The 13,285-nt window shown below is 52.1% G+C and overlaps 1 protein-coding gene across 5 annotated transcripts in view; it reads left to right on the top strand.

Moving 5' to 3' along the window:
• Positions 1–13,285, top strand: part of Nfatc2 (nuclear factor of activated T-cells 2) — a 132,305-nt gene that overhangs the window by 111,122 nt on the left and 7,898 nt on the right. The window contains exon 10 of one of the 5 annotated variants that reach the window (XM_017591799.3): positions 10,665–10,750. The exons of the other annotated variants lie outside the window; for them this stretch is intronic. Within the exon in view, the coding sequence (XP_017447288.1) occupies positions 10,665–10,708 (44 nt within the window). The 3' untranslated portion in view covers positions 10,709–10,750. The remainder of the gene's footprint in view (positions 1–10,664; positions 10,751–13,285) is intronic. 5 annotated transcript variants of the gene reach the window in all.

Here is a 13,285-nt window from a genome sequence, read left to right as displayed (position 1 = left end):
TGAAGGCTAAGAACTGACTGGCCAGAAGTTAGCCCAATCTTCCTTCTGTGGCGTTTCCTGTTCTTTCATCCCCATTAGTAAATACGCTGTGGACAGCTAGCCGGTGGAGTTGCTATCCCAGGGTGCTAACTCCCATCCTACGGCCCTTTTGTGAAGAGTTTGTAGCCTTTTTCCCCCATCCTACAGAGCTGCTGTTTGGATTTTGCCTTGGGGCTTTATCCTCGCCCGTCCTGTTAAATTTGTCTCTTACCCTGGATATGTGTTTGACTTGGTTTTAGCACCTGGAGAAGGGCCTGGGTCTTGGGGAATGATTAAACCATCAACTTGGCTCCTTTCCACGGTGTTTTTGACACCTCTTTAATTTTTTATTGATCTGGGGATCCAGTCACCTTGAGACCATTTATAAAGGAAGAACCGGGCCTGCTTCGCCCATCCATATGGTCCGTTCTGTCTGTGGGTGGAGGGGAAGACCCTTGGGGTTGGGCAGGAGGGGTGTCTGTTCTGGTCCTTAGCTGCAAAGCCTGCCCGCTTGGGCCGATGTCTGTTTTGTCCTCTACACTGCTCTGAAACTAGATCTCTGGACAGGCGAGCAGAGCAGAGAGCCCCTGGGTCACGTTGCAGCCAGTGTGGGGCATCCAGCTCTGGTCTATGGTGGGACCATGGCCTGCTGTGAACTAACATATAGGTTTCATTCTGCTGTCCCAGAGAAGCTGGAAGGACACTCCTTACTCTCTGTTTTCCCAAAAGTCTCCACAAATTGGCATTCTGTTGCATGAGCTAATGGTAGTGGGGTGCCTGTAAAATGTCCAGGCTGGTGCCCACTGCAGACGCTGGTGCCCACTGCAGACACTGGTGCCCACTGCAGACGCTGGTGCTTACAGACTTCTAGGAGTTGCTGGGGTCTTTCAAATTCTCAGCTTTATTGGGCGCCTATAAATGAATTGATCCCAAGCTGACTAAACAGCTCCCTCCATGTCTTCCTACCACGTGGACTGCCCGCCGGTGTTCCCTGGGTGCACTTAGCGTGAAGATTTTGCTTGGCTCTCCCACACAGTGTTTTTGTTTTAAATACCTAGATTAGATGCCAGAGTTAAAGAAGCTGGGAATTGTACAGAAAAATGGAGTTCCAGGGTCCCTCAGAAAAGCAAAGGATCCACTACTTGGGGGTCTACGTTCCAACCCAGCAACCATCAGGAGTCAGAGTCAAGGCAGGCAGGCCCCAGGCACAGTGACAGCAGCTTCTCCCACGTTCACACCCCCACCACCTGCATCATGGGGGAAGAGGGGTCTAGGCTACTTAGCATCAGGCCATCTATTGGTCTTCCTTTGCTTGGCTGGTCTTAGTCCTGTTCCCAGGGGGACCCATAGGTATTTAATGTGAGATTCACTTCAGAAGCATAATTGACCTGTGTGACTGTTTAAGGTGTGGCCTGCATAGGTGGGGACCCGGAAAGCTCTCTCAGCCTCTTCTAGCCTGTCTTCTTCTTCCTCATGCCTGGGGGACCTTTAAGTGGGTAAGACTTTTTAAAATCTGTCTGTCTGTCTGTCTGTCTGTCTGTCTGTCTCCCTCTGTGTGTGTGTGTGCGTGCGTACATGTGTGTATATGTGCATGTATGTGCACATGTGTACATGTATGTGCATATGTGTGCAAGTATGTGCACATGTGTGCATGTATGTGCACATGTACCCTTGTGTCTGTGAAGGTCAGAGAGAGCCAACACTGAGTCTTCTCTCTCACTTGTCACCTTATTTTTTTTTGAGGCAGTGTCTCTCACTGAGCCTGGAGCTCACTGATCTAGCTGGCCAGTAAACCCCAGGGATCCATCTTTCTTCCCAGGACTGGGATTATCTGTGTACAGCCTGGCGGGTCCCATGGGTCCCAACGTTTTACCTGAGTTCTGGGTCCTTGTGCCTATACAGCAGGCACTTACTGTCCAGCCATCTCCCAGCCCGTCATGTTTGCTTTTATGATTTTATCCTGTGTTTGCATTTGAATCAGCCTGAGAGTGGTGGCCCTGGTTCAAAGTTTGTCTTACCCCACACCATACTGTTGCTTCTCTACATTAAACACCACCCCCGCTGCCAGTGTCTCATAAGGATGAGCTTATCCCAGCATGTATTTAACCATTTTTACTGCAAGAAACAGAAACTTGGTTTGTCCTGTGCACTCTCTCCTGGCCACGCTTCTTTCAACCATTTTTGTTCCTGTGGGGAGGTTCGGGACCTGGTCCTCTCCTTTTGAGAGGTGTGACAGATTTTCAAGTATTTGAAGGACTAGCTTACAGGAGGGGTGCATCCTCACTGCAAGGGGCGTGGCTTCAGGTGGCCCCTACCCTTGGGGGTTAGGAGCACTTTCGAGGGGGTGCCTTCCTCCACAAATTTCCTGGTTCACTGCTCTGGGTGACCTCTGTTCCCATCCAGCTATCCCTTCCTCTCCTGTGAGCTGGAAAATGTCTATAAAAGGAAACCTCCCTGCGCCCACAATGGGAGAATTCAGATAGAGGGGAAAGCCCGATGAATGCCCCAATTCTTCCCCATTATTTACCATTTAAAAAAGCATAGGTCAGTTTGTTAACGTGCTTCCTTGGTGATCAGTTAGGGCTGCTTGTGCGGGACTTATTTGGAGCCATTGTGAACTCCTGGCCTTACCAAAACTGATGTTTTAAGGTTTGAATGGCCGATTTGAGCAGGTCTTTCTGTCCCCTGTCATTGGTTGGATCTAAATAAGGACTTCCTACCCTCTCTTCCTGTGTGCGTGCCGGAGGCTTCAGGCAGAAAAAGAGTCCTGTGTGTAGACTGAGTCTTGCGCGTTCTACCAGCTTTGTCAACAATACAAATGTTATAAGAACCAAACTTACAAAGTTACATACTTCCTATTGATAGCCCTCGAGTACAAATGTAAACCAGAGTCACTGACCTCTGAGCCCCTCTACTGGTTTAAAGAAGGCTGGCTGGCTGTAACCGGCTCAGTCATGTCTCTCTGAAAGATCCTGGGGATATGGCTCAGTTGACAGAGTGTGGGAGACCCTGGGTCCCTGTAACCCCAGTCCTGGTGAGGTGGAGGCAGAAGCATTATGAGTTTAGCAACATCACTGGTATCACTGGTTTACATAGGGAGCCCAAGGCTAGCCAGGGCTACCTGACCCAGTCTCCAAAAAAAAAAAGAGGTCCTTGTGCTGTGTATAGTCTTCCGTGGTTTGGGCTCTGCCCCTCACAGGAGGATCTGTGTGTGGTATTGTCACTGGGCAGCTCGCTCGGGCTCAGCTGTGGTGGGATCGAGGCTGCCCCATCCGAGGGGCAGCTACCAGACCTCCAGCAAGCATGGCGCCCGAACTCAGCATGGTCTCTTAAACACACCCTCACTCCAGGCACAGAGGTGGCACCCTGAGTTCCATGCTGGTGGTTTCCCTGTGTTTCTGAACAGTCACCTGAACAGTCGGCTTGGTCGGCCTGAGAACCCCTCCTGGAAAGCAGCCTCTCTCTGAAGCTTCCCGGAATTCGCTTTTACTCCCTGCCTTAGGTGGCTGTGGCGTAGTTGCTGCTGCAATTCCCCCCCCCCCCACCTTTCATAAGCTGTGTAGTATTCCACTGCACTGCTTACTCACCCGTCTCGCTGCTGTTTCCAGTTGCTTCTCCTTGCTGTTAGAGACAGCACTGCCTGGGATTGCCTTTGCCTCCTGGCATAGGCACCCAGAATTCTTTCTCAGGTGACACCTGCCTGTGGTGTTGTTTCAGGCTGTGTGGTGCATGCTGATGTGGTTACATCACCGACACGGGTCACTCCCTGCTCTGCCCTGTCACAGTGGCCACCGATACCACTGTCTGACCACTGTACTTGTGTGTGTGGGTGTATGCACATGAGTGCAGGTACCCACAGGAGCCAGGAGAGGGCGTCAGAGTCTCTGGAGATGGAGTTACAGGAGATTATGAAGCTGCCCAAAGTGGGTACCAGGACCCAAACTCTGGTCTTCCGGGAGAGCAGTATACACTCTTAACCACCAAGCCATCTCTCCGGTCTCACAGCTTTCATGGGTGTGTGGTAAACGGTGTCTTTTGGTGAGCGGTTTGGAGTTCCCTTTAGCTGAATTCATTTCTGGAAAGTCTGCACTTAATGTGACTCTGGTTATTCCCTTCCTCCGCGCTGCCACCCACAGCTTGAAAGACATGCAGGGCCCCACCGCGTCGTGCAGGGTCAGCACTGTTGGGTCTCGGGCTGAGCTTTTACAGCGCACCAGCCGTCCTGAGTTCAAGTTCAAGGGCCAGCGAAGGGGTCTTTCTCCTCTCACATCCCTGAGGGACTCCACCATGTTACTTCCAGGCTCAGGAGCCCTCACATCCTCCTACGCTGTTCTACTTGGGATTGGCATCCAGGGCCATGGCTAATTGCTTATATTTCCACCTACTGGGATATGCAGTCTTCCCCATGGGCCTGTGGTCCACGGGGCCTATCAGAGGCTTCCTCAAGGCTGGGCTCTCCCTGGGCCTTGGCCATTCGGTTGGTTTTGTTTCTGTCTGGTCATTCTACCCTGTGTCAGCTGACAGGAACTGTTTATGGGCTGTGAGACAGGGAGCGTCGTGGGAGCTGTGGTGCCGTGTTAGACCTCTTGTGGGTTCTGGAACCAGCTGGCTGTCTTGTCTTCTGTGTCCCTCCCCGTAAGGTAGCTCTTGGGGCCTCAGAACTACACGGGGTATTAGGTCACCCTTAGATCATAAACACTTTAGGGAGATTATGTGCCCTAGCATGTGCCCAGGGTCTCGCTCAGATGCATCTGCGTACACTGGCTCCATTAATATGTCTCAGATGGGACAAGGCGGGGTGACAAATGTCCAAGGTGACAAAGGCCCAAATGAGATGGTTCTCTCCATACTCCAAAGGTGAACTTGGCTGGCCAGCCGTTCACCCCCAGGGTGGCCTCTTCTATGCATCCCTGACACACAGCCCTACTCCTCCCTCCGTAGGCCCCTTCACAGAGCTCTAGCTAATTAGAAACATCACCCAGTGGAGGCGCCAGGTTGGCATGGGTCAGAAACAAGGGTGCTGGATCAGGCCCCACCACACTGTCCTGGGTTGCTTGCATATCACAGACTGGAAATCTTTCTCCGGGTTGGTGCTGCTGACGATAGGTGGTTTGTTGACCACCTCGGAGCTTGGTGCAAACTGCTCTGCCCACCCCCACCCTGCAGCTCTTGCCTGGCTCGCACCTCTGCCTCTCGCTTGAAATCAGAGGCTCAGAGCTGCTGCGTTTACTCATCCTGAGAGCTGGGGACAGTTTGGAACAAGGCATTTTTCTCAGAAGCCCCGAGGCCTTGCAAGTAATTTGGGTGCAGGCTGCTGCTGGAGCTGGCTTCCCGAGGCCCGAGGCCCGTGTTTTGCAGCACTCGGTGACTCAGAATTCTATTCCACACGTGGTCAGCCTGAGGCAGCTGGTGCTCCATGGGGGCAGGGAAGGCCTGTGGGGACAGGATGTGATTTGTACTTTGGACCCTCCCACTCTGAAGATACAGATACTCCCCAGGGGATGGTCCTCAGAAGCGGGAAGAAGGCCGTGTGGATGTTAAGGACGGATATAGGCAAAGAGCTGGTTGTCTTTTTTTTTTTTCCTTTTTCTTTTTTTCGGAGCTGGGGACCGAACCCAGGGCCTTGCGCTTGCTAGGCAAGCGCTCTACCACTGAGCTAAATCCCCAACCCCGCTGGTTGTCTTCTGTAGTGGTTTCCATGTTACAGATAAGGAAACTGAGGCTCGAGGCTGTGAAAAATAGGCTTTTTTGCCTCAATGCCTGTGACATCATATTGGCTGGCTCTTTAGCCACCACCAATGCCATCCAAAGCCGGATGTTAGGAGTGCCTGTTGTCACCTTTACAGAGGTGGCCCAGAACAGTCCCTCGAAAGGACGTGGCAGATTTGGAGCCTGGCAGACTGGCTATGAGCAGGGTCTCCCCGTGATGCTTGTCCCGAGTCCTTCCCTCTGCGTGTGGCCCCGTACTGAACAGTTGACATCTGCCCTCCCTGAGGCGGACGGACAGCTGTGAAGTAAGACTGTTAGCTGGAGAGAGCTGGAGGACGGTGAGGATGCCAGGGTTAGAGAAAGATGGGCAGGGATGCCCACAAGCAAGACAGAGCAGACGGCAGCATCTGAAGGTAAAGCCCGCCATCACGGGCTAACCCTGTGGTCCATCCCGCCACAGGCTAGCCCTGTGGTACTGGGCAGGCAGCCTCTTAACTTTGAAGCCTGCCGGTGGGCATGGCTCAGGACACTGTGGAGGGATTGCTTTGGTAAAACAGGCCTCTTGAGACTGTAGCAGTCACTCAGGCTGTGTAACAAGAGCTCACAGACATCCATCCCCTCACAGTTCTGGGTGCTAAACACCCAAGATCGGGGTAGCATAGACAGGCTCTGTGCTGGGGCTCTGTTTGGTTTACAGATAAGCCTTCCTGCTGCATTTGTGAGACAGACTGCCTCTGGGGTCTCTTGGGAAGGCATTGTGGCTCCCTCACGGCTGCCTCATCTTGGATTTTGTGAGGTTTGGCATGGAACCTAGGATTTCAGTGCATTCTAGGGAGGGTACCAGTCCCTAAACTTCATCCCCAGACTGGAGGGCCCCATCTTCAGATGCCATCACACAAGGATTAACAGGGGTGAGGGCTGGTTGTCACCAGAGGAGACTTAAGATAGGGCCTAGGCCTTGTGTGGATTCTTTCCAGGCAGCTAATGAATCTAGAATGGAGGAGGGAGGCGCCTGTGCCTGGAGTAGCCTGTGGTAAAGGGAAGACTCCAAATGCCCAGAATTCAGAGATATGTGGTGGGGTCTGTGCAAAGGAAGCGGGCACCATGGCATTGGTAGTAGTAACTAAGACTACCATGTGTGTGTAGGGGACTCAGTGAGTGTGTGGTGGCACGGCATAGAAGAATCTAGAAGGTGAGTCTATGTGAGGGTCAGAAACTACTCAGTCACTTGGCCTATGACAGAAGGTCTCTAGAAGCTGGGTCAGCAGTTGGGGATCTCACCCACGGAGGCTGGACCCTGCGTGATCTCTGATGTGAGGACAGGGGCACGGGGAAGGGAGGGGAGGAGCTTTCTTACTGCTTCTGTCCCCACCTGCTACTTCAGACGGAGGCCTGAGCCGCCCTCCTCCAGCCTCAATCCCACCCCGTGCACACATGCAATCTCAGAAGTCGAGCCGCAGACCTTGACTAAGCCTTTCAACCCCACCGAGAATCATGGCTTCCCAGTTAGCTATGTCTTCATCTTGTTTGTGGTCACAGCCGCTCTGTGGGTTTGGATGGCTGCTTCCTGAACACCCAGCCTCTTGCATCAGCCCCGATAACAGGGCAGTGGCAATATGGCAGTCCCCGCTTCACAGTCGGTCTCCTTGAGGAGTCTGGGGTGGGCTACAGCGGAGAAGGGGAGGAGCTGACACACGGCTCTGTCAGCAGCGGCCTTATGCTATGCTTGCCGTAGAAGCTTCTGGATGCTCGCTTGACTGACAGGAGAGGTGTCCCTGCTTAGGAGACATTCTGCTGAGCAAGGGGTTAGGAACCCAGCTGAGGGGTGAACTCAGCCCGGGACTTGACAGAGAGGCTGCACTTCCTGGTGTTTCTTTCCAGGCTTCAAGTCCATCTGAATGTCCTGGGAGCAGGCTCTCTACCAGGCCTACTGGGACCTTAGAGCCATCAGACTGAGCCCGTTCCTCCCTCAACCTTCTGTTGCCCTTTGGCTCCACAACTCTCATTCTCACACACACACACACACACACACACACACACACACACACACACAGAGAGAGAGAGAGAGAGAGAGAGAGAGAGAGAGAGAGAGAGAGAGAGAGAGCACTTTCTCACAGGTGCTGGGACTTCTGCATACATATGCCTGTGGCCCCAGGAGTCAGGAAGCTGGCCAGATGATGGATCCTTGACTCTGTGTTCATAGAAATCACTGTAGCTTAAGCAAACCAGTTCTCGACTGTCTGATCCACAGCGCTCGTGGGTAGAAGTGGAGTCCAGCTGTAGTCTTGTAGGAACCCCCAAATTGGGCAGGGATTCTAAGACCAATGGTTTTGGGGAGACAGCCTGGATAGCGGGGTGCTCTTACACAAGCCCCTTGATGCCCATCTCCGTATTCCCAGGAACTAGCCAGAACCCTCACAGGGGTCTGCGGAGCCTACTTCCTTTTGGAACATTCGGGGAGGCAGAATGGTAGTTTTCAGAGGGTCCTGGACCCCCTTCTCCTCTTCATGAGAAGACCATAGGTATCATTGCTAAGCACAGCTCATGCCACAGAGGTTACATAATTAGGGAAACTGAGGCTCCATGAGAGACCATAGGAGAAGCCACAGTGCCCTCATTCCAGAAGTTTCTGAAAGGTATCACAGCATCCTTACCCGGGGTATCCTGAAGGTCTTTCAAATTTGGGCAAACCTAAATGGGAGTCCCCGGGGCTGGTTCCTGGCTGGCAGGCTCCCCAGTTCAGGAGTTCCGGATAAAGGGGTTTTCAGCCTCTGGTTCAAACCCCAAAGGGGTTCCTTAGAACCAGAGCTGGTGCATAGATACCAGAGAAAGGTTGGTGGAAGCTGTAGGGTTTGCAGAAACAAAGTCACTTCCTTTCTTGGCCTCAGCAACGTGGCCTGAGAACAGGGCTTCCACCAAACGTTGAGCCAGGTGAGAGGCTGCAGTTGGGGCTGCCTGCTCTTCAGCAGCCCAGAGGGATGGGTGGTTGGAGTCAAAGACTCCACTTGAGTTGTAGGCATCAGACCGAGAGAGGCCCTGCCTCTGGCTTCCCGCCTCTGGCTTTCACCAAGAGCAGCTGAGAAATCTTATCACTAACAGGAAGCCTCAGCTTACAAACCTCAGAGAGGGGCACTGTCATTCTGAGGTACAGGCTCCCCTTTTTTGGGGCCAGCATTTGTGTCCATGGAGGTGGGGCAGGCAAGCAGGACCTTTGGAGTATAGCACTAAGTGGTCTGGTGTTCTCTTCTGGCCTTGAAGCCATGTGTGTGACAGCTCTTTCCCCTCGGGGCTGCTTGGCTTGATGTTATGGGGACACACTGAAACCCTTAGCCATGTGGCACTTCTGACCTGTTTTTCAAGGAACAGCAAGCGGTGGGGGAGGAGGTGGTCCTCTTGCAGACAGGCAGGGACCTAATATGGAAGCCTAGGCCAGGTAATAGCTGTTAGTCTGTTCTAGGCTGGACCTAGGAACATTTATGGCGAGTGAAATGTGGGAAGGGGGTCAGCAAATGCCAAGGGTGTTCATCTGCATTTCCCACAGTAAGTCCAAGGTTGGTGATATGTTGGTAACATGCCTGCCTAGCAAGTCCTGGGTTTGGCACCACCTAGAACCAGACATGCTGACACATGCCCGTAAGGTCACACTGTAGGCAGATCAGAAGTTCAAGGTCATTCCTAGCTACGGACTAGAAGCCAGACTAGGAGACATGTGACCCTGTCTCAAAAGAAAAAAGTAAATCAAAACAGAAACAGAGTACACTGGGAATGTGGGGAGTCAGTTAAAAGGTCCAGACACCGCTTTGAAGCCGTGTCAAGTCAGAGCTATACCGAAGACATCCTAAGTGTGTGGCTCAGAGGTGCTGGCCAGGGCTTTAAACAGCTAATGTGGCCACTGGAGGGAGAATTCTATTTTAACCAAGGAATGGCCTGATAACGCTTGCTCTGGATTCTGGGGGAGCAGACAGGGAAAGCCAGTCACAGCTGCCTCAAACCCTGGATAGCAGCCATCTGTATCTCAGGAGAGTCGGTGAGAGGCAGGGTCCCCACATCACTTAGAGAGCAAAAAGACAAGAACCCTACAGTCCCAGGTCAGCTGGGAACCAACCTCACCTCCACTGGAAGTTGAAGTCTGGCTGTAAACACTGAAAAACTCTCCTCCCTTGGATGAGGCCCCAGGGAGTCCCAACTCTCCTTGAGAGTAGATTCCAGCTTAGTAGGGGAAGGGGAACCCCCATCTCCCGGAAACAAAAGACCTCAGAGAACCCAAAGTTCTCTGCATCAAAGGGGCCTCAGGCCTATGTGAACTCTCCAGACAGGACAGGGAGGACAGGGCACTGAAAGCTTGAGTGAAGAGAGAACACAACAGCTGGGTTAAAAAACAAACAAACAACAAAACAACAAAAAACCCCAAAGACAAGCCCATCCTCTTCAGGGGTCTCCATCGCTCTGAAGGGCAAAAGGCTTTGGCGTGAGTAACTTTGGGGGACTTTTTAGGAATGTATGTTTGATCTCTGAGCTGCTATCTTTGGAGAAGGATGTCACAGTAGATGGGTTCTTCCTGGGATTCCTTTTTTCTGGGCTTTAGAGGAAGCCAACTTCATTTCGTCTCTGAGACAGGCCCCAGCGATAGGCAAGAGGCCTCCAGTATTGCGTAGAGGCATGCCCAACCCCTCATCTTGCTCAAGTATTTTGCCTCAGAGACTGCCACCCCTTCTTTGCATAAAAGTCCCTGGGCTCAGTGCTTCGCACTGACCTCAGCTGCTGGGTTCATCCAGGTCCGGTAGTTAAGGTAACAAATACAGAACCGGCCTGAAACTCCAGTCCAGGGGTGAGGTTCCATGCTGGGTTGTGTAGCTGGAAACAAATTGGAAGCATGATAGAGTTCAAAGGTAACTTTTCCTTTTCTTCTCAAAAACGGTTTTGCACATCTCTTTCAGAGTTGATAGACACACACCTTAGCTGGATACAAAACATATTATGAGACCGAGTGACTGGTCTTTGATCCGAGAAATCAAAGTGAAAGGTAATGATTCTTCTACTTCTCCCTGGGGTCTCCAGCTGTGTTTTCTCACCTTGAGCTCACTGTTAAGTCACAGAGGATGTGCCAACCCCGAGACCCTCTTTTCTCATTGGCCAACTGTCCCTCCTGCTCTCGAGGGTGGGACAACTCCAGATTCTCAGTCTGTGAGGTGGGGGTGGGGTGAACGCCAGGGTTTGCATGCTGTCCTGGGGGACCCCTGTACCCTACAGGAGTGGCCTTCAGGGCCAGTCGTTCTGAGACAATACTGTGCATACTCAGCTTTCATTTAGGAGTGTGGGCTCTGAATTACGTAGAAGCCCCAGGAAGCCAGCCAGGAAATGTTTCATGTTAGCCATGGCTTAAGGGGTTGGCCTTTAAGTTATTGCTAATGTGCACTGACCTGACCCGTGACCGGGAGCGAGAGTGTGGCTTTCCCAGAGTACACAATGCCCTTGTTTGGCTCCTCCCCTCTCCATCCAGCTTCACTGACTCTGGCCTCTGGGGCTGCATGAAAGGGTCAGGTGGCCAAATCAGACTGGCTGGGACAAGCTTGGTAGGCTCTTTGACAATATGGTCACCATGGGTTAAGGCGAAAGTTGATTTTCCCATGCCCTTGCTATGTGAGCAGCCAGACGTCACAGCTGGTACCACTGAGCTCTCTGGGCCATTACGTTGCCACTATATCGGGTGCTGGGCCATGGGTGGTTTCCATTTCTTTTTCTCAGTGGAAGCAGCACCCTTTACCTCTTGGGCAAGGTCCAGATGTCCTTGGCACAGTCGCTAAATTCCCAGTCAAAAGCAGTGAAGAAGCTGGGCAGTGGTGGTGCACACCTTTAATCCCAGCACTGGGGACGCAGAGGCAGGTAGAGCTCTGCGACTTTGAGGCCAGCCTGGTCTACAGAGTGAGTTTCAGGACAGCCAGGGCTACACAGAGAAACTGTCTCGAAAAGACAGTCTAAACAACAACAACACAACCAAAATAGTGAGTAGAAGTCCACAGAGGAGCTGACAGCTCAGACCCTCATGTCCCAGAAGAAAAAGGCATCCTGGCACTACAGTGAGCCCTTTATGGGAAAGCGGGGTGTACGTCCCACCTAACGGCAAGGATTCAAACTTCGTTGTGGTCAAGGGTATTCACTGCACCAGCCCTCCCTAGACCAGCATCCACTGTGGCCCAGGAATCAGACCGATTAAAAAATGCAGATACTTTATGCTCAGATCGATGAGGCCCTCAAGGGTGCATGGTGCTTCTTGAGCCTGAGAACTTGGCGGTTGATCCAACCCCCAGCCTCCCTCAGACCCCTCACTAGGTCTGGCCCTTGACCTATCACAGATTCTGTCCTTTCCACTGAGCCTGCATGGATGGCCTGGCTATGTTCTAGAAAGTTCTTAGGCGTCCCAGGATGGGGGACTCAGAAAAGGTGTGAGGACATTTCTGCAGAAAGTAAGTCCCATCACTATGTCCCCAGATAACATCTCTGGGTTGAGCGACAGGGAAGGCCAGTGCTTCAGGCCCAGAGCTCTAGAGAAGACTCTCGGGACTTCAGCAGATGGGATGCCTTCCTGACCTGGGCACAGCCGAGGAGCCAGTTGGAGGTTGGGTATGGGGAGGTCATTCCAGACCCAGAATCTAGCCTCCAGCTTCCTGTCCTGACTGCAGGAGGGGCTCTCTGGCTACAGTTTGACCCAGTGGTAGAAAACAGATGAGGTTTGGAAGAGACACAATAGGGTCTCCCTGTTCCTTCCTGTAGGTGCCATTCCAGAGTTGGCGACTAAAGGGGTGGGTGGTAATCAGAACCCCTGAGAGCCCCTTGCCTTGCACCTCTACAGAGGGGTGACCTTCCATCTGCAAACTGAAGTTTGAGAGCCTGGTGCTCAGTTAAAGTCAGGAGGCCAGCGAGGAGATGCCTGAATGTCCTGATGAATTCCTCGGATAAGTCCACTCTAGCATCTAGAACAGCAGCTCTCGACCTGTGGGTCATGACTCCCACAGGGGCTGCAGGTCACTCGTTTCTGCATACGATTCATAGCAGTAGCAAAATTACAGTTACGAAGTAGCAACAAAATAATTTTATGGTTGGAGGTCACCATAACATGAGGAAGTGCGTTAAAGGGTCTCAGGGTTAGGAAGGTTGAGACCCACTGCTCTGGAACTTTAACCGCTAAACCAACCCAGGTTAATTCTTAAGTAATAGCTCTGGCTTCTCCAGATTGATGAACCCCCAGGTAGGCTTTACCTGTCTGCCATTGGCAAACTATGGTGGGGAGGCTTGATCCGGCCCCAATCTTGTTTTGTCAATAAAGTTTTATCGAGATACATCGATGCTGATTTGCCTATAGCTGTCTCAACAGTTGAGAGAAGACCCAGCACCCACAAATATGAAAACAGTACCTAGTCTTTTACCAAACGTATCGGCTGGGCCCTGGCATGGGCTTTTTAATGTCTGTAGCCATTTTTATTGATTTGCGTCCTTAGTGTCTCTTTGTATATGAACAACCGTCAGTGATACTGAAAATGCAATGGTTTTGATGCATTTA

Source organism: Rattus norvegicus, chromosome 3 (assembly GCF_036323735.1).
Source record: "Rattus norvegicus strain BN/NHsdMcwi chromosome 3, GRCr8, whole genome shotgun sequence".
Taxonomy (NCBI): domain Eukaryota; kingdom Metazoa; phylum Chordata; class Mammalia; order Rodentia; family Muridae; genus Rattus; species Rattus norvegicus.
The sequence above is the reverse complement of the archived record's forward strand: the minus strand, read 5'-3'. Positions and strand labels throughout refer to the sequence as shown.